Below are 27,435 nucleotides of genomic sequence, written 5' to 3' on the forward strand. Positions count from 1 at the left end.
CATGCTAGCTCTTACTCCACTGAAGACTGGGCTCCACAGTGAAAGAAAGCACGCGGGTGGTCTACAGTGGGGCATATTACCGTTTGCAGAAAGTTTCAACAGAAAATTAAGCACTTTTCCTCAGCTGAAATGATCTTCAGGACAAAGGAGAGGAAAATCAGAGACCACGGCAAGAGAGGAAACCGGTTTGGTAAGTTAGGTAGCAGGAATGCAGGAGGCCATCCTCTCGAATTGCAGCCTTAACAAATTATCCTTGCATAGCACGACTGCTTTTCTCTCTCAGACTTCATGTTGTCCTGAAAACTCGGCGCTCTTGAAACTGAGCTCACTGTGCATTTGTCTTTCCAACACAAAACTAAATTCCCATAGCAGCTTTGCCTTTGTTTTAAACGAAAGTGTGACAAAAGTGAGACATATTTACTGGGAGTCTTGGTGAAAACACATGCCAATAAAAAAGAAATTTTTCAAAACTATGGAGAACAGGTTCTAACCTCAGCTATACTACACATTTACTTCTGCAGTTATTTGGAGACCCTCAAGAAAAAAAAATATATTCTAAATTCTATCATTTTTAATTGCTATTGTTTGTAGTGAAGTACTGTTTCAAAACCTAGAAAGGTGTGATGTGGTAGGAACTACATACAAAGTCATAAAAACCTCAACAGAACTTTTCCTAAAATGACAGTTCATTAAGCTTAACAATAAAATGGCTTTTATTCCAAAGGTGAAACAATAATAAAAACAAGACTTACCAAAGAAAGGAGTTAAAGAAAAGTAAATCAGGTGGTAATGGTTATAGGCCTCAATCCTAACATCTTTCCAGATTCCTTGAGTGGGAAAAGAAGGGCCCCAGTCCCAACTAAATGAACACTGCTCCTGGAATACAGCATGATTATGTTACAATTGCCTATTTTTTCACATGGACATTGATACTGTACCAGAAATAAAAGACATTTGCTATCTAGGAATAAAATACTGGCATGCACTAAAAGAAGTTTTCCAATTTCCATAAATTCAGAAGAGCCTACAGCATTTTTTTTCTCATTTCTTGACCAAAACTCTGCTGCTATTACCTTTTTTTCAGTATATAAAAAATTAAATTTTGTATTAAACATCCATGTACAGAGAAATTTTGTATTACTGAAATTTTGTATTACTTAGCACACCATTTGGAAAAAACAACAAAACAAACAGTAAAGATAAAATAAAAAATCCAGCAGATTACTCTCAATTTAACTATGAATTATCTTAGTTTGTAATGTCAGTATTTAATTGTACACCTAAAAGACAAATGAGGCAGAAAACTGATGGTTAGAAATGTTACAGTATTCTAAAAGAACAGTATCAAATTAAAAATTGTATCGCAAATACTTTATCTCCTATTTTTAGTAGTAACACCACACTTCAGTACAAGGAAAGAGACGCAAATGTCTGGTGTGTTTGTGTAGTTCAGTCATGTTCGCTGTTTCTCCCCTTTTTATGGTTCTCTTATACAAAAACAAAGGGAACAAAACCATGGTTGAGAAGTAGCTTAGTTCTGGTTCTAACATCAGAATAACTGTCAGAATTATAAAATGCTGGTCAGGCAGAGAGGTACCTACACTAATTTCCATTTAGCTGTTTTCAAACCTGGTCAGACCTCTAGTTAACAAATCCCTTGACGACATCTATTCAGCTGCCCTCCAAGTTTCACACAGCCTCAGCCCCAAAGCAAATACAATAGATCTCCTAACGTCTTGTACAGTGACACACAGTTCTAAATTTAGAGACTAATAACTTACAGCCGAGGCATACTAATTTGGGCAAACCACATTGCACAAGTCTGGCCTATCCCTTGCATCTCTACAGTCCGCCTGCCTGCCTATCAAATTGCAAAAGAGCCTTCCAGGAAGGAAACACTGTACCTATTTCAAACGCAAAACCAGGGAGAGCATATTCTTAGAAAACAAGGCCAATGGAAAGCAATTTTCCCTTTAGAAAAATATTAACTAACAAATCACTGGCAGATTGTCAGGTTTCGCTAATAACACTGCAGAGACCGCTATCAGAAACAGTGTGTCATAAAAACAACATGCTTGTATCACTGAAGTACATTACCAATGACAGGCTTGTGTTCTGCCACAAACCCTGTTCAGTTTTAGGTAAGTTTACTGCACTTAATTCTGCACCTGAAATGTATAAAGAGCTTTCCATTACTTTCAGACAGCAATCCAGCTTACTTTAGAAATGACCTAGTATGTTTGTTTACTTTTTAATGCCACATAGCTGCTGTTGTTACCGTATACATGGAACTCAGAACATTTCTGGAAATTTCTGGAGCAGCTTCCAAGTACAGTCAAACAACTCATTTGAGAAAAACCACTAGGGTATCTTCTTACAAGTTTAAAGGTATAGTTCAGTGAAGCGTAAAATCATTCCTGGCCCTTTTGCTCTATAAATAAGACTACAGCTGTTTAAGGCCTTCTTCCTCCCAAGCTTCTCCTCGCACTGATTTCTAAGAAACACACTGGACTCAGAAGAATTAACAAACTTTCCAAAATGTAGTGAAAATAAAAGTAGCAGCAAGTAGAAATAAAGACAATATCTTAATCCTAAAGGATCTTTCCAGCACAACACAGAGTCCATGTTTACGAATTGTAAAGGAAATTACATCCAGGTTTAGATTAACAGGATTCTAGTCACTTTTTGAGGAGGCTCTAAAAAGATTTTATTAAAAAGATTTAAAATAACTAACAAGAAAGGCATTTAAGTGGAGACAAACCTGAAAAGACACCAAAAGAGAAAAATTCCAAAATAAGATCATCTAGCCATTGCTTCTATCTGCTGCCAAGCTAACAGAAATACACAAGATGCTCCTCAAACAAGAGGAGCATCTTGTTTGATAAATTTTAATAGCAACGAAGTCATGTCTTAAAGTTTCTGAGCTTCATTCATTTTCACTGAATATGTACTTATAAGTCACACTTCTCAACACTAATGAGAACAGGTTCCCTGTTAGATAACACTTCTTGGGACATGCCAGAGCTGCCCAGTATAAATAGCACAGCACATGAGCAACAGTAAACACTCACAAAGCTGCTTGGCTGAGATTTTTACAGCCTTGGCAATACACATTGGTATTTGCAACAGTGAACTCTATTGTCAGCATACACTGCTAAACCCACCCAGTGGATCAAAATGTAATGATTGCACATTTCCCAATACTATCCCGCTCTCTTAGCAGCAAGTCTCCTTGCTGACTCCTTGATGAAAATAGCCTTTTAAACAATCTTAGATTTGAAGCCTGGCCTTCTTATGCCTATTGTATTATCAACATGCTAGATTAAAGGTTTCTAGGGGGGACATGAGAAGGAAGCTGCAACACAAAATATGCTCTACTTATAAAATGACATTGCAGATTTCAGAATACAACTGTAAGGACAGCACACGGTGCATTCCTCTTTCCAAGCCTGAAGTCAGAGACAGACAATTGTGCCCCCACCTTTCTGATAAAATTCACATGGCACTCTCCTTTCTGCTCAGGTGGAGGGCAGGCAGGGGGGATGCTGTAAGCTTTGTGACACCTGCTCTGCTCTGCTGCATAGGAAATGGCCGACAAGAAACGGACTTCAACAAAATTGACCTCCTTGATCACGCTGGTGATATCAAAGCTCTAGGACAAATAACAGAACAAAATCATTACAGTGCTGACATTTATTTATGTGATTGAAAATCACTGTTACATTGGGATTTTAATACCATACATCTATTATTCAAAGGCATTTGAAGTACAGTCTAAACATGCTTCGGTTTTGAAGGAAAAGCTACTTCTTAAGCTAAAAAAACCCAAAATACACAGTAGCGTTTAGACTCAAAGAGTTGTTTCTGGGCAAACCACTTTCCTCATACCAAGCCCTCACTGCTGGCTGTAGCACTCTGCTTGCACACAGAAGTGCTTGAAGGACAAGGACAGCAAGAGAATCTTTACTTTCCTTCCTCATCCAGAACTCATCTGCATCTTCAGAAAGACAACTCAGAAATCTGGTCTATACAAGAGTCCTTCCAACTCACACTGTGCTGCCAACTCATCTACTGCAAGGCTGAGCTGCCTTGTCTGTGAATGCTGCAAAGCTGTATTTCATGCAACCTGCATTCTCATCCCCAAAATTTACAGACACACATTCTATGCCAGCACCAAATGAAGCATCTGGGGCTTCCTCAGTGGGTCACAAAATCCCCTTCAGTGTGGCTGGACAGAAGGAGAAATGTTCCATTTCAGAATTTTCCTGTGCTAATATGGTTCCAGTGGCTAATATGCATTTATTCCTTACAGTGTTCATTTGTGATGAGCCAAGTCTTGGCAATCTCTTCAACCTGGGGGCAGCCCAGCCAACATGACTTATATCTGTAGAACAGAGCAGAAAACTACAAAGCAAATAGTATTCCTCCATTTAGAGCCTTCAGCGAGTTCTTCCTGCAGACATTGTTGCCACGTGGAACAGGTGAACAAAGCAGCAGTCTGGGTCACAGTAATCAGACTCAATTTAATGTGGTACACTCTGATTTTACAGTGAAGGCCATTTTATGAACTGTTACAATCTGAGACAAAATGATGTCACAGAAATATGGACAAAATAATGCCATTTCCCAACTGTACAGAGCCTGTTAATGGCAAACGTTTAGATACTCTCCAAATAGTAAATAATTACAATTTTGTAAAAGCTCTATGAAATGTTTTATTTCACTGATGGTAAAACTAAGTCAAAGCTAAACTAAGTGGTTTGTCCCAGGTCACACAGACCCAGGTGGCAGAATCTATCTCTCATGTCTCAGCCCAGTGCTTCTGCAATAAAACCTGCCAGAATGGTAAATGCTGAGACAGGTAGACACCAGATTTCATTTGTCATTCAGTTATTCCACTATTGTTCTTCCTTTAACTCTTAATTTTTTGATTCTTTTAAGAGAAAAGTAAGGATTGTTTCTTATGTTAGTACCACAATAATTTTATATTTTAAAGCTATACAATCAGTCTGAATGTTTTTGCCACTCTCAAGATGAATACTCTTATGCTGACATAGGTTAAGCTCAAAAATGCAAGGCAATGTCATCAAAAGTGCAACATTAAAAATAAACCACCTTGTTTAAAAAACAAAAGCATGGAAACACTTAAAAAGGCTTTAAAACACGTGCATTTTCATTGCAGTATTCACATGTAAACCATTCTAATACCAATCAGTAAGCAGATTTAGAGCTAATATAACAGATTTAAGCTTAGGTTTTCTTGGAGCTGGGACAGATCCCAAGAAGCAAGACATATTATTAGCTGAATTGATCCTCTTGCATTGGTCCTCTCATTTAGGACAAGACACATTTACCTCTAGATATGACGCTGTTGCTACTGAAAAGGTAAGTGCACTTCTCTTTCTAACATTTATCTGATTATACAGGCAGTCTTCAGGTCAACACTGCCTGGTCCAAGCACCTATTTTTATGTGTATTTGAATGCACTGAAAGTGCTCAGAACAAAAGACCTTTGAAGAAAAAACAGAAGCACCTTCAGAAATAAACACATTACTTACATATCTGTTAAACATGTTGTCTGTTCTCCCCACAGTGACATTGTTGAGCAGGATCTGTGCTACTGTATCTACTCCCTCGAAAACCAAATTCACTTTCTGCCACTTTCTACAGAAGATAACACATATGTGAAAAACTGTTAGAATACCTAGCATTAACAAATACAGTAGACAGACAATACAAAAATGTATATCATCATTATCTTTAGCAGCATTTGCCTCAGCTACCTCCAAAAACATTTGACTCAGTGTGGCTACATTATATCTTTAAATAGTCAAATTAAGATGACAGCTGAAGTAGCTCAAGTCTACAACACAGCATGTTCACATACACAGCAGATATCAGATGGGATGGCTTCCAATTAGCCGAAGTATTATACTTTCTCAGTTGACAATTCATAAGTAATTTTTAACAAGTAATTTTAAAAAAGGAAAAAGCAACAACTGAAGTGTTATGTAGCAACAGTTTTGCAACTGCACATGATTGCATAACTTGTTTTATTAGACACAAAAATATTAAGCAGATTTTGAGCTGATGGATTAATTTGCAATTCTGCATGAATGATGGCACAGAACTATTTTAGACATATCTTTACTGCATACCTGATGTCAAAAGGAGTTTTAAACGTCCTGCTGTAAGTCCAGTTATCTAATGAGATCCATCTGTACATCACGTCATTAAATCTATAGTATGGATCCTAGTAACAGACCAAAAAAAGAAAATTACAAGACTCATTTAGTAATAGTGAATAGTTACTACATGAAAAGCATCATAATATCCATTAGATGAACACTTCTTATTTCAGACAGTCTGCAAATGCAAAATCCACCTTAGTTAGTTAGTCCAGATATTCCTTTTCACCTCTGAAATAATATATGAAAATAATGCTTTAGTAATATTTGGCTTTACTTATATAGGTCAAAACTCTGTTTGCTATAATCATTTATACTTGAATTAGAGGTAGCAGGATTTGTTCTTACACAAGAAATTACTGGTTTGGAATTTAACCAGTAAATCAAGATAGCTTGTGACTTAATGAGAGGAACAGAAACATGATCACCCTCATAATGGTGGAGAAAGTAAGACTAATAGGATTTTAATAGGCAAAGAAACAGCATTTTAGGCCTCTAGGGACAGCAGTGAACAAATCTCTAAAATAACTACAAATACTCCAGTTGTTTCTTGTCAACTAGTCTTGCTGTGGTGAGGCTAAATGAAATTGTTATATATGGAGGGACGGAGAAAGGGAAGAAGGAGAAGCAACACAATTTTGGTTTTGGTATAAAACTTAAATGACTACTTTTGAGAACAGCACTACATTTACGCCAAACGTGCCCTCTTCCCTTGAATCACACTTCCCAAGAGGAATAAAAGGCACAGTTGGTCTAAGCCACGTCCTCCACCTTTTAGGCTTCACGCTGTATTTATTACCTTATGGTGGGTCATGACATCCCTCACCTTGGTTGAAGGAATCAGTTACGAGGACCTGACAACCCACGGCCTTGCACCTTGAACAGAAGCAGCAGAAAGGTACAGACTCATATCCCATGTCAGAGCGCAGGTATCCGGGTCACTGACTGACAGCTCAGTTCAATCCTCTGCAGCAGCTGCACGGCTGAACTGCCTTCCCAAAACAAAGACCAGTCTCTTCTGGACTACATGACTCCAACCCAGCTGAGAGAGAGGGCAGCTGCATTAAGGTTTGCTTTGATATGAGTGTTCTACAGTACCAACACAGTTTAACTACCTGCCCTGAATATTCAAATTCACACTAAAGAAAACCTGCCCAGCTTTTTTTTTTCCTACTTGCTGAAGCTAAATTTTTCTCCCTATTTCAGGAATCAGTATAGATAGCCATGATGCTTTGGATTTGCAATTTTCTGAAAACAATTGTTTCATACCTCATATTTGTTTCACAACTAACAGGGCCGAATTCTGTAATATAACCACAAAGCATAGCAGAGCAAAATTGTAACATCTAAGTCACTGTCCTCAGCAGCACAAACCCCTCTGGAGTCCTACAGCAATACATCATTCCTTGAGCCCATCCAGAGGGAAAGTTATCATCTTGCCTCTACATGCTATGCGCTATCAATAAAATTTCTTACTACAAGGGAAGATTCAAAATGGAAAGGTCTTCTCGCTTCAGTAAAACTGTGAACTCTGTACATACAAGGTATTGTCTAGAAGTTGTCATCATGAGCTTACCAGAACAACTACTGAATTTAAAAATATTCATATCATTACTTTTACATGCAAAATGTATTGGGGAATAATCTCAGACTTATTAAGATGCAAAATTTAAGGCTAATAAATGCATAGTAAAATGCAAAATTTAGGTTCATAAAAGAAACTCCACTGAGATCATCATATTCAATGAAAGGCAAGCAACAAATGTCACAGAGCATGAAAAGCAACCATATGTACTTAAAAAGCACATTTTTAACAACTGGCTTGCTTTAACATTATATACTATCTTATATACATTTACATATATATACATTATATTTGACATTATATACTATTTTATTTCAGGTTTGGAAAAATGCTTTGAAAAATGTGCATGTTAAATTTCAATCATTGCTTTTGTTATGTGTGAAATATTTAATAAAAGGCCAGAGATGTAAGTTGTAAATGCACTATCAACAGCAGACTGTAAAGCCATTTGGTTAATGGCCAAACAACCTACATCAGTACCTCGGCAAAGATGCATTAGAGAAACCTGCACCATCTCTCTCCCACAAATGCATGGATATCGAGATGTTAATGAAGAAAGTCCTGCCTTCTGCAAAACACAAAAACTAGTTGTCAAGCAGCAAAGAGAAATGTAGGAATACTTCATCAGAGGCAGAAATCAACCTCGAATGGGCTCTTACAGGAGTTTACAAACAGAGCAGTTTGTTTAAATCTCAGAGTGTACTGCAAATCCTTTTTCCTGAAGGAGCTTTCTTCTTTACTATCTAAAGCTTTCAACCATCAAGAAATGCACTTGACTGCTAAAATATGTGTCATAGAAGGTGCTAATTAGCCTTTATGAGTACTGTTTCTTACTCACAGACATCCACCCTTTTGGAAGGAAAACTCATAGTTCTATGTACCTTTACACAAAACTTAACAGCTTACTGATACCATTGCTGCATAACCTGTAAAACAGCTTATATATTACACAGCAAAACTGTTAAATGTTAGTACTGGTTAGTCATTTTTGGCATGACAAATGTTGCTTGTTGTAAAATCAGTCATGTGGCAATGTTCGAGCAATGCTTTTTTTTTAAGACAATCCTCCAGGTTCAGGAGAAATGCATGACCAGAACGAAGTCTTCTAAGAAAGTAAAACTACTTTTCCAATAGACTTGTGAGATTATTGACTTTTTCATTACTAAATACAACTGTTCCAAGTGCTGGAAGATGTACCTGTGGAAGTCAAATTGTTTGGATTTTTCTGAAACAGAATTGCATTTCACATTAAATCAGCTCACATCAAAATTAAAGGTTTATTTCAGAAAAGTGGATTAAAAAAAAAGACAAATTTAAAACACTTTAAGGCACTAGCAGAATTTGAAAGATGATAGGATATAGACTGTGCATCTATTAAATATACTTCACATTCAATAGCTCAACAGCTCAGTGTGTTCCTGGAAGCAAGTCATAGAGGGGTGGAGTCAACTACAGCTATTTTTAGATCCCATCAAACATGTCAGCCTTGCATTTTCCTGCTCCCTGCAATTTGGGAAAGAAATCTGAACCATTCAAGCTGCTGGCCTGTTTGTTCTCTGCCCCCAGTTTCCACGCTGTAAGCAAGCAGCAAATCACCTGCTAAGATGAGGTAAAAAGCCCTGCTACAGATCATCAAAAGGAAGCAATTTCCAGGTCGGATAACAGGATATCAGCAGGACTTCAAAAGCACTGGCAGCACTACAATGAAGGCACTGCCAAGAGCCTAGATGGAAGCTTCTCCTTACAATGATTTTAAGGGGATATCTGAAAGCTACAGTGGCATGAGCTGAGAGCTTCTCCTGCTAAGCAGGAAATGGATGAGACACGAACACAGCAGAATTAAAGTTCCAAGCCCCAGTGAGCAAGTGGTGCCAGGCACACCCTGGCCTGGAGAAGGGCCTTTTCCAGGCCCCCACGAACCAGGAGTTTTGGGGAGCGTGACACAAACACCTGAATGACACCAGACAGAGTCAGCTGTATCCAGGCGGAAAAACTGTGTGTAATAAAATGAAATATAATAAAGAGAACAAAAACCAGATTCCTTTACCTTATCCTGCTTTTGTCATGGTCTAATTTGAAGTCACCTTTCATGCTTTTCTCTCATAAATTAACTCTGCTGATTTTTTATGATGTACACCATAAGAAAATCCCGATGGTGTAACAATTTACCAAAATAAAACTTGCAAGTGATGTTTCATGATTTATAGTTTAATGATTCTGCTGTTGCTGACTTCAGACTGGAAGCTAAATAGCTAAGATATCTATATCCATGCACTCCTTGCAAGCGATAGAAGTCAGGACATTTATACAATTTTCAGCAAGCCCAGTTTCACATATTTACAGCTTGAAGTCAAGCTGACTAACAGTAGTGATGAATGGATCGTATTCTCAGAACATGAGTTCTGAAGTTCATCCTAAAGTAATTGATTTTGAGTAGTTACTCTCAGAAACCAGTAAACTGAATGTCCCTGTCAATGTTCAAAATGTGTTATAGCTGAACACTAGGCCAAATACTACTAGCATTATTTGAATACCTTACTGTATTTAACAGACCACTATAACTTTTATTGGTTTTAACATCACAAGCTTAAACTGACTTGAAAGAAAAACTTAAGTACTCTTTAATATTTATCCTAAATTTCACTAAGGCTTTTGAACACTCCTCATAAGTTCCCACAGTTTAGCAGAGCATCTATATTTCAATGGAAAATAATATATTAATCAACTATTTCATCAACGAATGTCATTTAACCTGACAGAACCATATAATACCCAATGGAATTATTACCTGACTTGCTCTGAAAAATCTAAGTTATAACGAAGTGTCAGAAAACACACAACAGCATATTTTATAGAAATGTAGAACAAGCTACAGAAATTATACACTACTTTCCAGAAATGCAGAACCATCAGCTGATATCCATAAATTTCTGTCTCTTCAAATATTTTAATATCCAAGTATGACCAAGACCACTGTAACCTTCTGTGTCAAGTGCATGCCCTTGTTGCCTAAAGGGCCAGAAAATACAGTGTTATCCAGCCCCTGTATAAGCATCACAGTTGCAGACTCCTCATAATAGTTATTTACAAATCAAAGTGACTGCTAATAGGAAAAAACAGCCTTATATAGGAATGCAATGGCTGGCACATAAGAAAACAATACTCACATTCATCAGAACTGAAACTTTACAGGAGTTACTGGCCAGCAAGAAATGGCATCATGCAGGACTTGAGACAGTACATGGCAGAGGATGCCTACTTCTAGCACACAGATCTAATGTGCAAGTTACCTGTGGATACATATTGCTTACCAGAACAGTGCCTGAAAGAAAACACTACACTGACAGTGGTTAAAAGCAAAATCTTCAGACAAAATGGCTTTTCAGCAAATCTTTTTCCAGATCTGTAGGGTTAGCAATAGGTTTGCTGCAAGTTTGTAAAATGTGTGTATTCGTAGTCAAGCTTTGCACTAGCTTTATTCAAGTGACTATTACCCTGCTTTATGTGCATTTCTCATGTATTTTTTTTAAATTTTACATGTAAATAGTACTAACAGCTACAGAATTCTAATGAAATTTTATGAAAAGTACCAAGCCAAACACATACTCTGATGCTATCTCCTGCTTCAGTCATAGTTAATCCAGCATTTGAAGTACGTTGGTTGAACATGGAAGAAAATAATACTTCGGTAGAAAACTCAGAAGTATCTTCCCCAAGCGCATTTTCTAAGATATGTGTATTTGGTGCATTCAGAAAGATGTCTTCATCCAATGTATATTTTATGAGCCAGAGTAAAGATATCTCTAGAACAAATGCTAAGAGGATCCAGAGAGATGAGTAATGAACCTTCCGTGTCAGAGAGATGTTTTTCAATTGAAGTGTATGGCCTGCACAGCAGATTAAAGTAAGGCTACAGACACGCAATCAGCTACAGCATCCCTTTGCAAAAACAGTTTGTGCATCGACCTAAATTTCAAATGAACCACATACTGATAAATAAATTGCTTGCAGCCTACTCTTGCAACCTAAGACACATTTTACAGGCTTAATATACAGCAGCTTACCCTTGCTACCCTCCTTCCCCTCATTTTTGAGATGCCCACTAAGCTACATTGCTGGAGTAGGCCCTCACAAATTTTGCTTTAAATTTCTCTTTTGGGTGCTAACTCATTAAAAATCCCACGGATACAGAAGTAAAGGATGCAGTACTATTTGCCATTTGCAAATCACACAGAAAAACAGCACACAGATTTCACTAGGTCACTGAACATATGGGTCCTGCCACCCAGAATCATTTTGTTCCCACTAGCTTTGTTCTCCTATTTCCTGGTACAGCTTTTCAGACCAATCTTCACTTTTGATTACAAGCAGAAAGCTTTTGGGTTGCTGGTAAAGTGACATCTTCCATACAATGAATAAAAATCCTACATTCCACGGTGAAGAGCAAAAGGAGTAAATGAAAAAAATACTCAAGACCAAAACTTTTGTATTTAGGCACCTGTAATTAAACTCCTAATTCTAGACTTGACAAAACCCCAAAAAGGGCTGATTTCCAGAGATAATGAACTCTGAAGAAACGGATCAGTGCTCTGTGCCTCTAAAGTTAAGGCAGTGTGTATGCTTTTGTATAACTAGGAATACAATTTTAGTCAGCTGCATTTGAAAACCTTTGGTCATATCCATCACTGCAATAAAGAAACCTCAGGACAAACAGCTGGGCCTCCCTTTGCAGCATGAAGCCACAAACTGCAGTAATGAATGATGTCACTGACTCCCTCCAAACAACCCAGGTTTGTTGCTTTACAGAATGTTACAACTATGGTGGCAGGGTTTGAGTACATTTAAGATCTGCGATAGATTTCAAATCTGCTAAGGTTGCTCCTGTGTTTTGGTACAGTCTACATTCTGTCTTTTAAACAAAAACATGATTTTAAAACAATTTAGTTATCCTGGTGCAAATATTTGTGTGAACGCTTTTTTCTGTAAACTGCGCATGAATGGGTTTAAGCTGACCTTGAGTTACACACCTATACATAGAAACAAGTTAGCTCATTCTGAGCTCTAGCCAGACACCAGTTGCATCCAGCCCAGAGGTCAAGCAACCACACCAGTGAAGTATTTTGGTTAACTCAGCGACTCGACTGAGCCTACTAACACCACCAATTTAGCAACAGATTCCAGTCCACAGCAGGTTCATACTCGGCCATACCAGCACATGTTTGGAGCAAGTTCTTACTTGTATTCATGTAAACATGTCCTAAGTGACCACAACCATCATCAATTTAATTGGCCAAGCACCCATCTACCTATTAGCAAGACCCGTGCTGCTGGTCAGCCGGTACTGACTAAGCTTTCATGCCTCTGTGCAGGCTTGGGATTCTGCACAGGCACATGAGAGTTCATGATCACAGCCTCATTTCCAAATATACTGACGCTCAAAATGACTCAAACTACAAGTCAGTTTACAGCAATGCAGCTAAATTAGCAATCATATCTTCTCGCTTTGTAAGTGTGCTTAATGTGAGTAGCTAAATGTGAGTCTTTAATTACGTCATTATCTTGCCAGCCTGAGTCAGTGCATTGGTCACAGTTTCTCCTGGATGATTATTCACACTTCTTACAGCAACACCTCCCAGCACACCCAAATATCTCAGGTAGAGTTCGCTTTACCTTGCCAACTTTTGTATTGGAGAAACTGGCACAGTTCCCTTCACTGTTTCTCCATGTACAGTCTATCTGACCACTGCACATTTGAAAACTTTAGAAAAGCCCTAAATTGTAAATGTCCAAGGTATCATGTCACTTAGCACACAGATGTTGAAGCAACAGACCATCCTGGCTTCTTAGAGTATTTACTTTTCCAGTGTTGACTGTTTCTCTTATCTGGCAATGACACTCTTTGAAATCTATTATTAGTACTGGGATTCCCAACCTATGCCAACACAGAATAATGCTAAAATTATCCTGCCCAAAGTGGCGTCACTTTCTACTTTTACCTCTCTAACTTTAGTCAGAGCAGAGCAGTATAATAACCTGAAGGATAAAAATTAAGGAAAATACAAAAAGCATGCATCCAGAATGTATTTTTTAAACATATGCTGCACAAGAACTGCAACACTGGGCTCACAGCAAATGGAGGGATAATATTATATACTCAGACAACATATGACAATACTCTATGTTTTCTAGTATAGAACCGTATTTATCAGTTTTATAGATAAATTTGTTAATTTCACTATATTTTATTTCTTTTCCTTGTTCCAGGTATATGTTTCACTTTCCATGTTTCCTTTTAAAAAGGCACTTCATTTCAAGAATGATCCAGTTAGTGCCATGGTTTTTGTCAGGTCTGAGTCACAACCACCTTATGCTGGTATCGGAGTACTTTGCTACCTATCTACAACTGCAGTTTTGATAATTTGTCCAGGAAAGTGGTCGCTATGTTTTCATAAATCTAAACAACTAAAGAGACAGGCATAAACTGAAGCAGAGAAGTTTCTTCAAAGTGTTAAGGCAGGGATTAGTCTTTTAAATTCAACAGTTTTGTTCTTGTGTTTCAGAATATACTTCCCTTAGAGAGTATGGGAATAAATAATCTCAGCTGTTCTGATATGCTCTGCAAGTATTAAAAGGGGTTTTTAATGGGCTAAACTGCCTGGAAATCCTTAGACTTCTCCCATCTACAAGTCAGACTTTAGCAGGGTGGGTTTAGCGTTTCATTCTTTTGAGGTAACATTGTAGGTAAACGCGCCTTACATGCTGTGAGGATATTGCAGGTATCTGCTGTCAGCACCTTGGTTCCGTGCCAAAACCACAGAACCTCACACACTTCAAAGCACAGGCTTCCATTTCTATCACTGGTCCCGTCTGGAACTGAGGACACTGCAGCCACAGAACCCCTTTGCCACTGGCGGGGCCAAGAGACGAAGCCTGGCCGCTGCACCAGCAACGCCAACAACCCCTGCAGTGGCTGCGGCAGCTCCCGGGACAGAGCCGTGGCTGGGGGAAGGCGGGGGGGAGCGAGAGGGTCGCCTCTACTCGTGCTTCTGGACACCTCCTCACACGGGGGCTTTGCCCTCCGAGACCGGCTGCCCACGGCGGGCTCGGCAGCGCTCCTCGGGCGCCGGGAGAACCGTACCTGGATGAGGCCGCGGCGGAGCAGCGCAGTGTGGACGCAGCCCGGCACCTCCGCTCGGAGCGACACCGAGCCGTTCCCGCTGCGCAGCCGCCAGCTCCCCCGCAGGCTGCGCCACTCCGGGCCCCCCGCGGCCGCCGCCCGCGGCACCGCCAGCACCGCCAGCACCAGCAGCGCCGCGGAGCCCATGGCCGCGCCCGCCCGCCCCTCGCACAGCCGGCGCGGCCGCCAGGAGCGGAGAGCTGGGGCGGCGCTTGCAAGGGAGGAAGGAAGGAGTGAAGGTCGGCGCTGCTGAGGGCGAGCGGGCGCGGCTGCGCGCGGGTCTCCGGGCCGCGAGAGAGGCCGTACCCCTGGCGGCTGAGGGGACGCGGGGGCAGCGGCTGCGCTGCCGCCGCCTCCCTGGCTGGAGCGGCGGTGGGCACTCGCACAAAACCCTGCCCACGCACGCCAGAGAAAGTGCGGTTGTTTTTTCGGGGGGTGGGGGGTGGGGTTTTTGTTTGTTTGGGGTTTGTTTTGATATTGTGGTTTTTTTCTCCCGTGAGGAAGCACAGCGGAACACTGGTGATGGGAGCTGCGATACCGTTACGAATCTCTCAGAAGGAAAGAGAAAACGGCAGCGAGGTGGGAAGGAATGAGGAAGGGCTGTAACAACACCGCAGCCGGTTCTCTCGATATTGGCTCCCTCGAGCCATGAGGTCTATATACGGCCTCAGACTTCCACCTCCTGTTTCCCATAAAATTACAGCGGCGTATAAAACCGTAAAAAACGTCATGAACATCTCAAAGTACTGTGATTTCTCGTAAAGCAGTGCTGGCACTGTTGCAGTGTATTTTGTTCAGAAAAATTGTGTGTTCATCTGCAAAGGGACAGACCAGTGAGCCTCAAAGAACCCAAAGTATGGTTTCCAAATCACACTGCAGCTTTCCTGTAGGCCCTCACTAGTTTAATGCCTTCATTGACAGCTCAAAACCAGGAATTAAAGAAACAAGTTTTTAAATGGCTCGATGGAAAGAGTGGAAGACAATCGGTGGCCTGAGCTCATCTTGAGGTGTAACACCCACCCTACTTGATGCTTCTGCCCCCTCTGAGCCCCTGGTGCAGAGGGGCCCAGCTCAGCTCCCTGAACTGGGGATGTTTCACACCATGGCATACCCCCCCCACAGCCGAAGCTGTAGAGCACGTAGAGAACTGAGTTTCATTTTACAGTACAGAAAAGCAAAAGAGTCACGAGCCCACATACCTTCAGGAGGTTGTGGCAGCACAAAACAGAGGAGCATCCAAGAACTTGATTTCAAGACTTGATGCCATGTCTGCCTGCTCAGCTGTGAGCACATTTACAAAGCAGTCGGTTTGCTTTTCTTTAGGTACGAACGGTTTTATTCCCCTCACACAGCTCACTATGAAATTTAAAATGCTCATTTCAGCAGCCATGGTTTGGTTTGTACAATTTTGAGATGGGATTGAAATGGTGGGGGTTTTTTAGTTTAGGCTATTTCTTTTGCAAGGAGGGGTTTACTTTGGGGTTTTTTTTGGTGGCGGGGTTTCTCGTTTATTGTTAAAGCACAGTTGATGTTCCATCTGGATTCATTAAGTTTCTACTTCATTTATGAACCAGGTCAGAATCCTGGTCAAGAAAATAATATACTGTCTCAGAATACACTTAAGTGAGAAGGTGAAACATGCTTAAAAAACAGAAAACCATGCAAGTTCCTTTAAAGAAGTAATGGTACCATTAGTGTCACTTATCATCTTGTTATTACATGATGTTTTTTCTTTTAATGAATGAGTCGGGTCACTGTGCATACAAGGAAAGCAAACTACTGACTACATATAGGTGCCTACACATGATTCTGCATAGAAATGCAATAGCATTCAAAGAAATCCCAATTAACTGCAGGACTTTATTCAGTTTTGTCATTTCTCTCCTCATGTTTCTTATTGTTTATAATTATAGACTGTAAACTTAGAGAAGGAAAGAATACATAAAGCACCTTGGGATGTTAAAGAGTTAGTTACTTTAGCAACATATATACAGCTTTTACACCAAATTACAGAAGAATAAAGTGTGACTGACACAAAAACATGCTGCTGCTCCTGGTATGCAGCACAGAGTGCAGGAGTGAACTGCAGAACTCAGGAATTACCAGAGTTTTGTTTTCGCTCCTGGCTTTCACACACCTAATTCAGCATACCATAACAAGCTACCCTAGACTTGTCTTTAGGGCATGACTGAACATGGTCAACATGCCTTTATATTTTTGATACAAATCCTTTTGAACTGACAACCCTTCATTTCAATACAACATAAAAATGCTAGTCCTTCAATTCATCTACCATATAAAGAAAAAGTACACAATATAACCATAGGTGTTTTTTCACCTGTGAGAGCACAGGGAGGGGCACAGTTCTGAAAAATATTGGTCCAAAAAGAAAAATGTAGCTGATCTTTTTTTTCCTCTTAAAATTTCTACTACTTTCAAAAAGGGATAGATGGGACCCATACTGTTCAGCAGCAGAAGTCTGTGCACAAAAATTTAGCTGTTAGTTCCCATGTGTGTATTTTTAAGACTCAGTAACCCACATTCAATATATTGACTAACTGAAAGGCAGGTTCCATTTCAGTTCAACTCCCAGCTACCTTTTAGTGAGATTTAGAGAGAATTAAGTTTTAATGCTACCAAAGAACAATTTGCAAATTGGCTTTTTTCTTTTTTTAATACATTTTTTTCAGTAAGTCATGTGATAGCTTCCCAGTAAGAAGGAAACTGCATTTCAAGATGATTACTGTACTTCCGTGTTTTCTTTGCCATTTATTCTTTCTGCTGAAGACTGACTGGAGCAACACACACACACACATAAAAACCTCAACCTAAAAACAATGCTGTAATTAAGTATTCTGAGAACATGCTGTTTCCTTGTTCAAGGCTTATAATTAAGTTAAATCATGTTTCATTTTCATGTCCCAGTTTTAGGGTTTGTTTTTTGTTTGAGAGCATTTTTAAACGAATGACATTTTTGCTGTTTAAAGATATGAAAGTTTTAAAGGCAGTGGTTTTATTTTTTAAAATCTTAAGACACAAAACAAGATCTTTTGTGTGCTTTTTTACTGTGTACCATATTAACATTATTTTCTGAAATGCCACAAATTTAGGTTGCTACTATTATTACTCTGCAGTACTGCAAGCAGATATTCTTAGCAACTACGACAAAAAGCTGAAGGCAAACCTATGCCTTTGACTCTGTCAGAATAAATTCAGAGTAGTTCTGTTGAAGCTGCCCAAATTCTGCCATGTTAATCCAAAAGTCCTTTGTTTCCAATTGCATATGCAGTTTCTATCATCACAACTGCTGCTGTTTTCTCTTTCAAATTCATGTTAAATGAATTCATGCAAAGGTTTCAAACAGGTTCTTGCAGATTTGGGTGCAGTACTTCAAGATATTACTGCCCCCACCTGTCCACCCTGTACTATTCTTCTCCTGAAGGTAAACATCTCTGAAGCAAAACAGGACTTGTGTTCACACCAGTCCACATCAGGGCATGCTGTCTCTTTTGGTAGCTGTGCACTGCTGAGGATACCACCACCACTGACCATTTGTCAAAGGTGCAAAGCAACTAAAGGATCATCTACCCTGTGGAATTTTGTCTAGATGCAGAAGTATCAATGCAGACATGTTGGATAAGTACTGGTAATGAAACTGGACTGGTGTTTGTATGACTAAATACCTTCAGGCAGCACAGCATATCCATATGAAAGCCCCACAGCTCCTCAACCTAACACCTGACCTCTGTTTCCTGACTGCCTCTGCAGAACAGAACTGCTGTGCAAAATAGTTCCTCCCTGGGCTGGGGTAAAGGCCATATGATGCAGGGAGCTCTCCAGCTATGGATTTGTAAAGGACGTTATTCCGTATTTATCTTGAATCCCCCCCAAAATGATGTTAAAAATAAAATGAGGAAATAAATTAAGATTGCTTTTAGAGGAGGACGCTATTCATACAGCACTAGAAGAGAATGTTTTACTAGGTTATTGTGAGCAAAATACAAAGTAGGCCTAAAGTTTCTTTCATAATTCTGGTAAAGTCAGTAGGTCACTGCAAGGGGATTTCCTTAGCAAACAAAATTACTCAATGCTAGCAATCACAAGTAATTAAAAATAAGTATGTGGAAGAGAAGTACTGCTGCAGGCAAATGCTATAATGGAAGGGAAAAAGCAAAATATACGTAATAATAATTTTAAAATTGCATAAGCAGGAAGACAGGTGATACCTTGAATGTAACCTTAAATTTCATCAGATATGCTGGGCCAAAAGCTTGTATTTCATATCTCTACATAACATCTTGCTTTGAGATGAGCTTAAAACACAGGATTTAGGTTTCAGGTCACCACCTTCTATAGCACAGACACAAAAAGTGGAAGGATCTTTAAAGCCAACATGGCCAGATTTCTAAAGACAGGTTCTTTAGAAGGTGGAATTCCCACAGCTTTTATTCTCTTCATTTTTTAAACAATTTTGAAACAATCCTAATCTATTTTTAAGATTACATAACACTGACCATTGTCGTTTACCCTTTGTCTCATGAACAGCAAAGTCACTGTCTGAAGACCAGGTATGGTGCTGTCCAACCTCGCCATCAACTCTCATTAAAACTTACTTAAAACATATTGAGAATCAACGCCAATTCTCAGGCACTTACAGGAAATTAGCCTTTCTTAAAGGTCTAAAGCTAGACAGTCATCTGTCTGCAATGTACAACCACAATACAATGTACGAAAAAAGCCTTGTCCCCAAAAGCCTAAAATGAAATCCCTCAAAACGTGCGTATTGCAGGTAACAAACAGTTTCTCCCATGATGGAAGTTTGAGAGGCTCACTGAGCCTGTGTACTTGGCACTTTACCAGCCGAGTGCATTACACACCAAATAGAGCAAACTAAGTATGAAACATACTGTTTTAATGAATGTTTTCTGTGCAGGTGACTATTACGAGAATCTCAACATAGGTTTATAGCTGATGAACTGGATGACTAAATGGAGTTGAAACAGCTGGGAGCTAGATTTCTTTTTCTAACTCAAGTGACTCTAGACAAACTACTGGGGCAGGTTAGGACCTCTGTTTCTCAGACCTTCAGTGGGGGTAATGCACCTGGCTTCAGCACTAGGACAAACTCTGTCTATTCATTTCTGCAAAAATGACTCAAATGTAAGCACCGAGGAATATTCAAAATAAAACTGTGGGCACTTGAAAGAGACTTTTTTCCCCCTTGGAAGATTAATGATTATTTCAACACCTGTAAGAACTTCCAGAATTCTTAATCAATGAAGTCCCCACTGAATTGACTCAAGGCCCACTCATGCAACAGCATAAGCCAAGAGCCTGTCTACGTATGAAAAAATATTCACTTGTCCAGTGTGAGTGATTCCAGTGCAAACCCCTTATGTAATGGAACCACATCCTCATGCAGTCCAGGAGGCCACATGCCACATCACTCACTGCACTGGTACAAATGTCTCAGGAGTAAGAGTTATTGGAATTGACTCATTCACATTCACGAAAGAGACATTTTTTAATACGGGCTCTATTTTTTTTCCCCAAATGACTTAGTACATAAACAGCACTAAAAATACTATTTTATACATACACCCATCTGTAAAAATTAAAAAAAAAAGCATTACATACTTGATTCTCACTGCAACAAAAAGGAAAAGACAACTGCAATATACAAAGATCCTATATATTCTAGGATCATAGACTATCTCAAATCGGAAAGGACCCATAAGGATCATCAAAAGTCCAACTCCCCGCTCCTTGCAGGATTAAATAAAACTAAACCATATGACTAAGAGTATCATTCAGTTGCTCTTTGAACTCTGACAGGCTTGTTGTTCTGAACCACTTCCCTGGGGAGCCTATTCCAGTGGCTGCCCACGCTCTCAGTGAAGAAGCTTTTCCTAATGTCCAGCATGAACTTCTCTGATGCACCTTCATTCCATTTCCTCATGTCCTCTCATACGGACTACAAATACCTTGTTTTGGTACTAGTAAAAATTTTAATCTTATGATACATGCATTGGAAGAAGGAAATGCAGGCAGTAGTTTTATGGCTAGAAACATGAAGAACCTCAGGGATTTGAACCTTTGTCTCTTCAGCTCAGTTGTTGGTGAAGGAAGGGGAGTGACTATGTTAAGATACTACTTACACTCATTTTGTTTATAGCTAAATTCTCAGCCCACTGGATCCAAGTAATCTGGTGCTCAAATTAGTGCCTACATCTTTGATTACTGCTACAAGTGTCACAATTCCATGGAAGAAGTCTCTTTTTTCTCACCACTGGGACTGTAGATAAGCACAAAGGCAACAGTGGCCTGTAAGAAAGGTTCTAAAAACCACAAGAGATCACTGCCTGGAATCCTCTAAAATTGTTTCAGAAAAATCTTCAGCTAGTCTAAACTGTTATAGATCTAATGAAAGGAGAAGAACTTTAATTAAACCTTCGTATAAAACACTCAGCATACATTTTGATGTCTATAGAACATTTCAAAAAAGTGCCACAATATTTAAAGTTTTAATTAGTGAGTTGGCGAGTGAACAGCCACCTAATTTTGTGGCAATTTTTACTTACTAGCAGAACAAACAGCATTCAGCAAACAACCATTTCCAAAGATATGGCTCTCTCCTAAAAGGGTTTCTTCATCACAGGAAGCTGTCATGACTCCAGAATGTTATTAAGCACTTACAGAGTTCAAGATGCAGAATCATCTTGAGTACTTATCTGTCAATAAAGGTTCTATTATGTTGATTCTCTCAGCATTTTTTGAATACAGTTTATCAACGGTGGTCTTATTGACAAATACAGTTTTAAAGGCCTGGAACTATGCCCTGAGGAATTTCAATCACAATAAAAAGATACTTAAAACTAAAAAAATATTTTAGGCAATTCAGTCTAATGAAGTTCTTCAACGTGCCTAGCAAGTTGACAAGTAACTTGCTATTCCACAATATTCACTTTGGAGTCCTCCATACTTGGTCCCAGACATGAAGGTTTACTCGGAAAACAGAAGGGCACAACAAAGTTTCTTCTGCCACCTTCTGCTTTGACAGCTAGCAGTGGACAGCTTAAAGCTGCTGCACGACTGGGAAGAGTCACTCATTGTTTAGTGAACATCTTGGTGGTAATTTGAACTTGGAGGTTTTTCAAGACCTCTTTTGTTGTGTTCTTATTACCAAGGATGCTGATCTGCTGTTTATCCTTCCAGCTTCCCGTAAATGACCCATAATGTTGTAACCACCAACTATGATTACTGCTACTTCCTCCTAGCATAACTCTTCTAGAAGAGCTTATCGGTCTGCTGCAGCTGGCTCAGAAGGTACAGCTGGCTGCCCTCTCCTCTGTCCACACCCTAAATTATTCATGATGTATATGTCAGCATATGCTTCATGGTAACTACTCTTTAAAAACTCAGTGAGACTTAAAACATTGTGTTCTTCCCTTTCACCCTTTGTCTCTGCATATCTGCACTCTAAATTTCTAATCCTAATATATGGCAGTTGTTTTGCCTGTACTTACCTAACCTAAAAACTTAAGTTTCTTAACCCATGTTTTTCAGTATTTTTACAAGCTTTCCTCCCAATTAGAATGACTGCAGCAACTGAGTAAAAAAATTATTTTCTGTTACCCCTTCCCCCTTCCTTCCTACTTTGCACCTCAAGAGGCATTACTTGCCCTAGCAATTGTATTAAATACTGGCTCATAAATTGGAAGCACTCAAAGAGCACCCAGGCACTGCCTACCTAAGTTATGTGAAAGACATTCCCCATCAGATCAGGGAAGGCAACAAAGAGAAGCCCTATCTAGCAGGACAGGTGTATGTGGCAAAAAAGATTTCAGGTCTCAAAAGGGTGGAGACAAACATTGTAGGGTGGCTATGGGAAGGAAAACAAGGTTAGGACAGCTGATTGTTCAACTACAACCTATTCCTGTGTCATGTCTCCAGCTCTGGGAACCAGAGATGATCTAGCTTCAGATAAACAGCAAATGGCAACTTCTCTTTTCATCTTCCTTTTTTTCTCCCCTCCCACCTCCCGTAAAGCACAGCATAATGCATGTGTAGAAAGAAAGATGCCACATCAGTCACGCTAAAAAAAAAAAAAAAAAAAAAGAAGGCTGTTTTCAAGTGAAGTTTTACATCCAGAAGTTTTAAGGTAACTGGTCAGTGTTTTTCCACAAACCTGCCTTTTCAAGTTTCCATTCTGAAAAGTTGGAACGTTTTTCTACATCAGTCTTATCAGTATTGGAAAAAATATTATGTGCAAAAATATGTTTCAGGATTCCCTGTATTTTCTTTGAGCTTCAGTTTTCTCATATCATTTATAGTTAATCCAAACAGAATGCTTTTTTACTTCTTTCCCAGTTTGTAAGTAAATAGTTAAGGCTATGAAAATTCACATGCTTTGCACCAGAACAGTAATTCCGAGTGTGAAGCACAGCACATACGAAGTAGCAGAGGAAAAAAGCCATCTACCTACCTCCCCTCTAATTCAATTGCTTGCGATGGTGTGATGATACGCTGAAGTGCTGCTTTAAATGAATTTGGAATGGATTCTCAGGAAACAAAAATCACTATGTAAACAAGACTTAAGAGATATCTCATGAAATACAACTCAAACTGTAAAAACATTAAGAGCAGTTAGTACAATCAGTAAAATCAGGGGGTCACAATTCATTCACACAAGAAAGTTCTACCTCTTACACTGCCTAGACTTACTAACTGCACTTGTCCTCTGGCACCTCATTACTGAGTTTAGACCAGACAGATATGCTTAAGAGATGCAATACTTTAAGGGACTTTTCACAGACACAGAGATTGAACACCACCCAGTCCCAATACTAAATTCAATTCTCCAGCCAGCACTAACTAATCCATTCTATAAAAATATCAGTGCCATGTTCCAGAAGTTTTGTTCTCCACTAAGTTTGTTACTTGAGAACTCCTACAATCACTATCAGTGATACTTTCCTCAATGCTCTTTTGAGTACAGACACAAAATCTAGCATCTTGCAAAGAGGTCCGGACCTCATACACCAATAAGAACATTCCAAACCTTGCAACAGGAAAAAGAATAATGGTTATATTGAATAATACCTTCAATTACTAAGATACCTGTGAATTAATTAAGTTTTCGGCATTCACTGTCACAGCGGGATTAATACCATGACAAGTAATCTGTAAACCTTGTTTGAGCAAGAGTATCCCTCCCTAAATAATTACCAGCTTCACAACGAGCAGTGGTCTTTGTCAGAGATGACAGATCTTCACTATTTACCTTCAAATTTGCTAGGAAGAAGGGGTTATAGATTCACATTAAGTTCTGTACATAAGGTTGTAAACGGCAGTTCCTCACTCAGATGCCAAGAGGATCAGAGTTGCACGTTCAGTAGAAAGTTCCAGAACATCCCCCAAAACACCCAACACCCCACAAAACAAAACTGAAACAAACCCAACCAAACAAAAAAACAAGGAGTCATGACTGAACAGTTTATTTTTTGACTGGCATCAAATACTGTGAGATAAGAAGTACTGAGGGTTACCTGGCCAGAGGGGAAAAAAACTGGAGGATTGATTTATAAACAAGCACAGGCTTTTGTGTTCCTCAGCAGAGATGAAACTACCATATTCAGTATCTACCAATGTTTTCTAAGACAAGAACATCACCAGTTAGGCAGCTCTTCAAAACACAGGAAACAATTTGTGCATTCCCTCTAATGAAACAAGACACCACATCTGAGAGGCTAAATTTGAGTCAAAATTTCCATCCCAGATAAAGGTAAAGGCACGTCCAAATTCTGTCTCCACAACCACAGTATGCCAAAGTAGCTGGAGCAAAGCCAGCTGCCCAGCTAGCATTCTTGCCATGGGGACAAAGTTGTATCACCGCCTTCTAAGCAACTGATCATACTCTGTACACATTAAGTCTCTGATGGGACAATGTACAGTTAATATGAAGATTAATGAAGTTAAGGCAAAAGCCAGAATGATCTAGATTTGCAAAACCTAAGCAGAGCTTGAGTATTTCTGCTTGTAGCTCATGAAGGGGAACCAATCTCAAGAGCAGCCATTTAAAGAGAGCACCCTACTCTCCCAGAGTACAACCCTAGATCAAAAATCAGCATTAAAAGCTGTTAAAAGCTGGTGAAAAACATTTTCTGATCAACACTGTATGTCTCCTGATGAAGTTTTCTCCTGTCGCAAACTAAAAACTTTCACTGTTTGAAGGAGATACTGAAATCTCACCATTTCCAATGCACAGACAAAAAAAGAAAAAGAAAAAGAAAAAAAAAGGCAAAAAAAGCACTGTTTTGGGTAAGCAAGGCTGTTTACCAGAGACATTTTCAAGCATTACTTTACATAGAGCTGTCCTATCAAATTCAGTTTCACTTCTGGCACCTATCACTGCAAAGATTATGCTTATCACCTCTTCTAACCGACCAAGGCAAGACAGCTGCTCTAGAAATAGTTACAGCTGTTATTGCTGCTTACCTGGAAGCTACTGGGCTCTCTCCCCCACAACTGACTGACATTAAACAAACCCCTGGGGTACAGAAAACCAAACAACAACAACAACAACAAAACACACAAAAAAGCGGACTACTTTGAACTACTTCTGAAGAAGAGTGTTTACTTCGAAATGCATTGGAGACCACAGTTTCTGCAGAATTTACTGTTGCATTATTTGAGAACGGTCAGTCAGTTTTGAGGCTCCAGCCAAACAATCACAAACACCAATTTAGGAACTGTTCTGTACCCACCTGCAAGAGCTCATCTGTCTACTCTCAGAACTGCTTTTCCTAAGGCTACATCTGAACTGCTATTCAGGCTAACCTAGATGCTTAAAATTACAATTTATCAACTATCATATTCCAGATTATTTTGAAACCAGCTAGTTTTACATTAGATTGCATGAATTGACAGCAGCACAGTTCCACTTCACAGTAATACAGGCAGCCTATCTTTACCTTCCACACTTTCTCTTTACATCATGTGTTTACCCAGTTTTGTTTCTGGTGTTACTATGCCTTCTCTGTACTGTTGCCAATATATTAAGCCCTCAACTTTATACTGAAAATATTTCAGCCATAATTACAATATGCAACAATTGCCTATCAGGATCTGAATCAACAGTTCTTCAATTTCTGCCCATTTTATATTTACATTGAAGGCACTGGGGTAAAATGCTATCCATTCAATGACACCAAGAACCAAAGAGCATAAAGCAAATTAATCCCATGAGTAGCATTTTGTTTTGTTTTCAGGTTTCAAGGAATTAATATAGTCTATGTTCTATTAAAATAACCTTTCTACATTAAGATCCTTTATTGATCATGGATTATTTATCTCATTCCATTGTTCTATTGCTAATTTTTTAATTTAAATAATGGAGATGGTTGTCTTAGCCTCATTTTCATATATAAAACTAAACACAAATCAGGGAAAACCAAGTGATTTTGAAATGTTTTGGACAGCTATAAACACAGCAAGAAATCTCCAGCTGATTTCCACCTATGCTTTAAGTTTTACTAGGGACTTGTGGACAGCAGATTTCTTGTGCATCAGTAGCTACGTGATGGACCTATGGCATCTGTTTCTGATGATAATGCCTGCTAAAATACTATTTTTTATAGTAGTGAAGGATTTGAAATAAAACAGCTAGGGAGAACAACTGAGGGGAGGCTGCAGAGAAGAATACAATTTAAAAAGTGTTATTTAGAACATTTCTGGCTGTAAATGTTTAAACCCTCAAGTTATCTGTTAATTAGCACAGAGACTCCTTTTTGCTTAAGCAACTATCCGATCTGACAGGAGCAGTGTGGTACGTTTGCACAACTATTTACTAACTAGTTGTCTCTTTATCATCTGCCAGACTGTAGTTCCGTGCCTCCCATAGCAATCAAAGCTTGCTGTTGTGGTCTGCTTAAAGCCAGACTTCTCAGAAAAAGTTAGCATTTATAATCTTTATATAAAAATTATGGCACAGCGCAACTGAGTGGCATGTTTTCACTCACATATGCAAAAATGTGTATATACTCATTTTTTTCAACCAACACAGAAGATAATGTGTGCATGAGGAGACAGGCAAAAAAAAAGAAAAGATCCCTAACCAGTACCGCAGATCAGTTCTTCCTGCATCATGAAAAGACACTTGTACTTAAAACCACTCAGTTTTTCAAGTGAAATTTCAATAAGCTGACTGGAATCATGTTGTTAAACTGAAACCTCAATTAAACATAGCAATAAATCTTTAAAAAAATTATTCCAGAATGAACACTCCCTTTCCTTTCCCTGCTATATGTGTAAGTGCCTTGGCTTGTCACTTTGTTCTCTCTAAATATTCTCAAATGAAAGCCATTAAAAAAAAAAAAAAAAAAGAGCTATTTTGTTTAATCCAATTCTTTTAGGATGGAGCTACCCCTGTGTTCTGAAGCTATTACGGCATTTATCATCCTGGAATAAACCTTTTAGTTCTCTAG

The 27,435-nt window shown here is 39.1% G+C and overlaps 1 protein-coding gene and 1 long non-coding RNA gene across 3 annotated transcripts in view; one reads left to right on the forward strand and one right to left on the reverse strand.

Annotated features, from left to right (window-relative positions):
- MANBA (mannosidase beta) overlaps positions 1-15,112 on the reverse strand; it is a 47,359-nt gene extending 32,247 nt beyond the window's left edge. For both annotated transcript variants that reach the window (XM_064652010.1, XM_064652009.1), the window contains exons 1-5: positions 14,912-15,112; positions 6,159-6,253; positions 5,559-5,664; positions 3,482-3,652; positions 753-876 (exon numbers count right to left, since the gene is read on the reverse strand). In XM_064652010.1, coding sequence (XP_064508080.1) covers positions 753-876; positions 3,482-3,652; positions 5,559-5,664; positions 6,159-6,253; positions 14,912-15,097 — 682 coding nt within the window. In that variant the 5' untranslated portion in view covers positions 15,098-15,112. The remainder of the gene's footprint in view (positions 1-752; positions 877-3,481; positions 3,653-5,558; positions 5,665-6,158; positions 6,254-14,911) is intronic.
- LOC135412981 (uncharacterized) lies at positions 15,071-21,708 on the forward strand. Its single transcript, XR_010430058.1, has 2 exons — positions 15,071-15,189; positions 15,451-21,708. It is a non-coding gene; the product is annotated as an uncharacterized LOC135412981 (long non-coding RNA).
- The last annotated feature ends 5,727 nt before the right edge of the window (positions 21,709-27,435 follow it).

This window comes from Pseudopipra pipra, chromosome 4 (genome assembly GCF_036250125.1).
Source record: "Pseudopipra pipra isolate bDixPip1 chromosome 4, bDixPip1.hap1, whole genome shotgun sequence".
Lineage (NCBI taxonomy): Eukaryota > Metazoa > Chordata > Aves > Passeriformes > Pipridae > Pseudopipra > Pseudopipra pipra.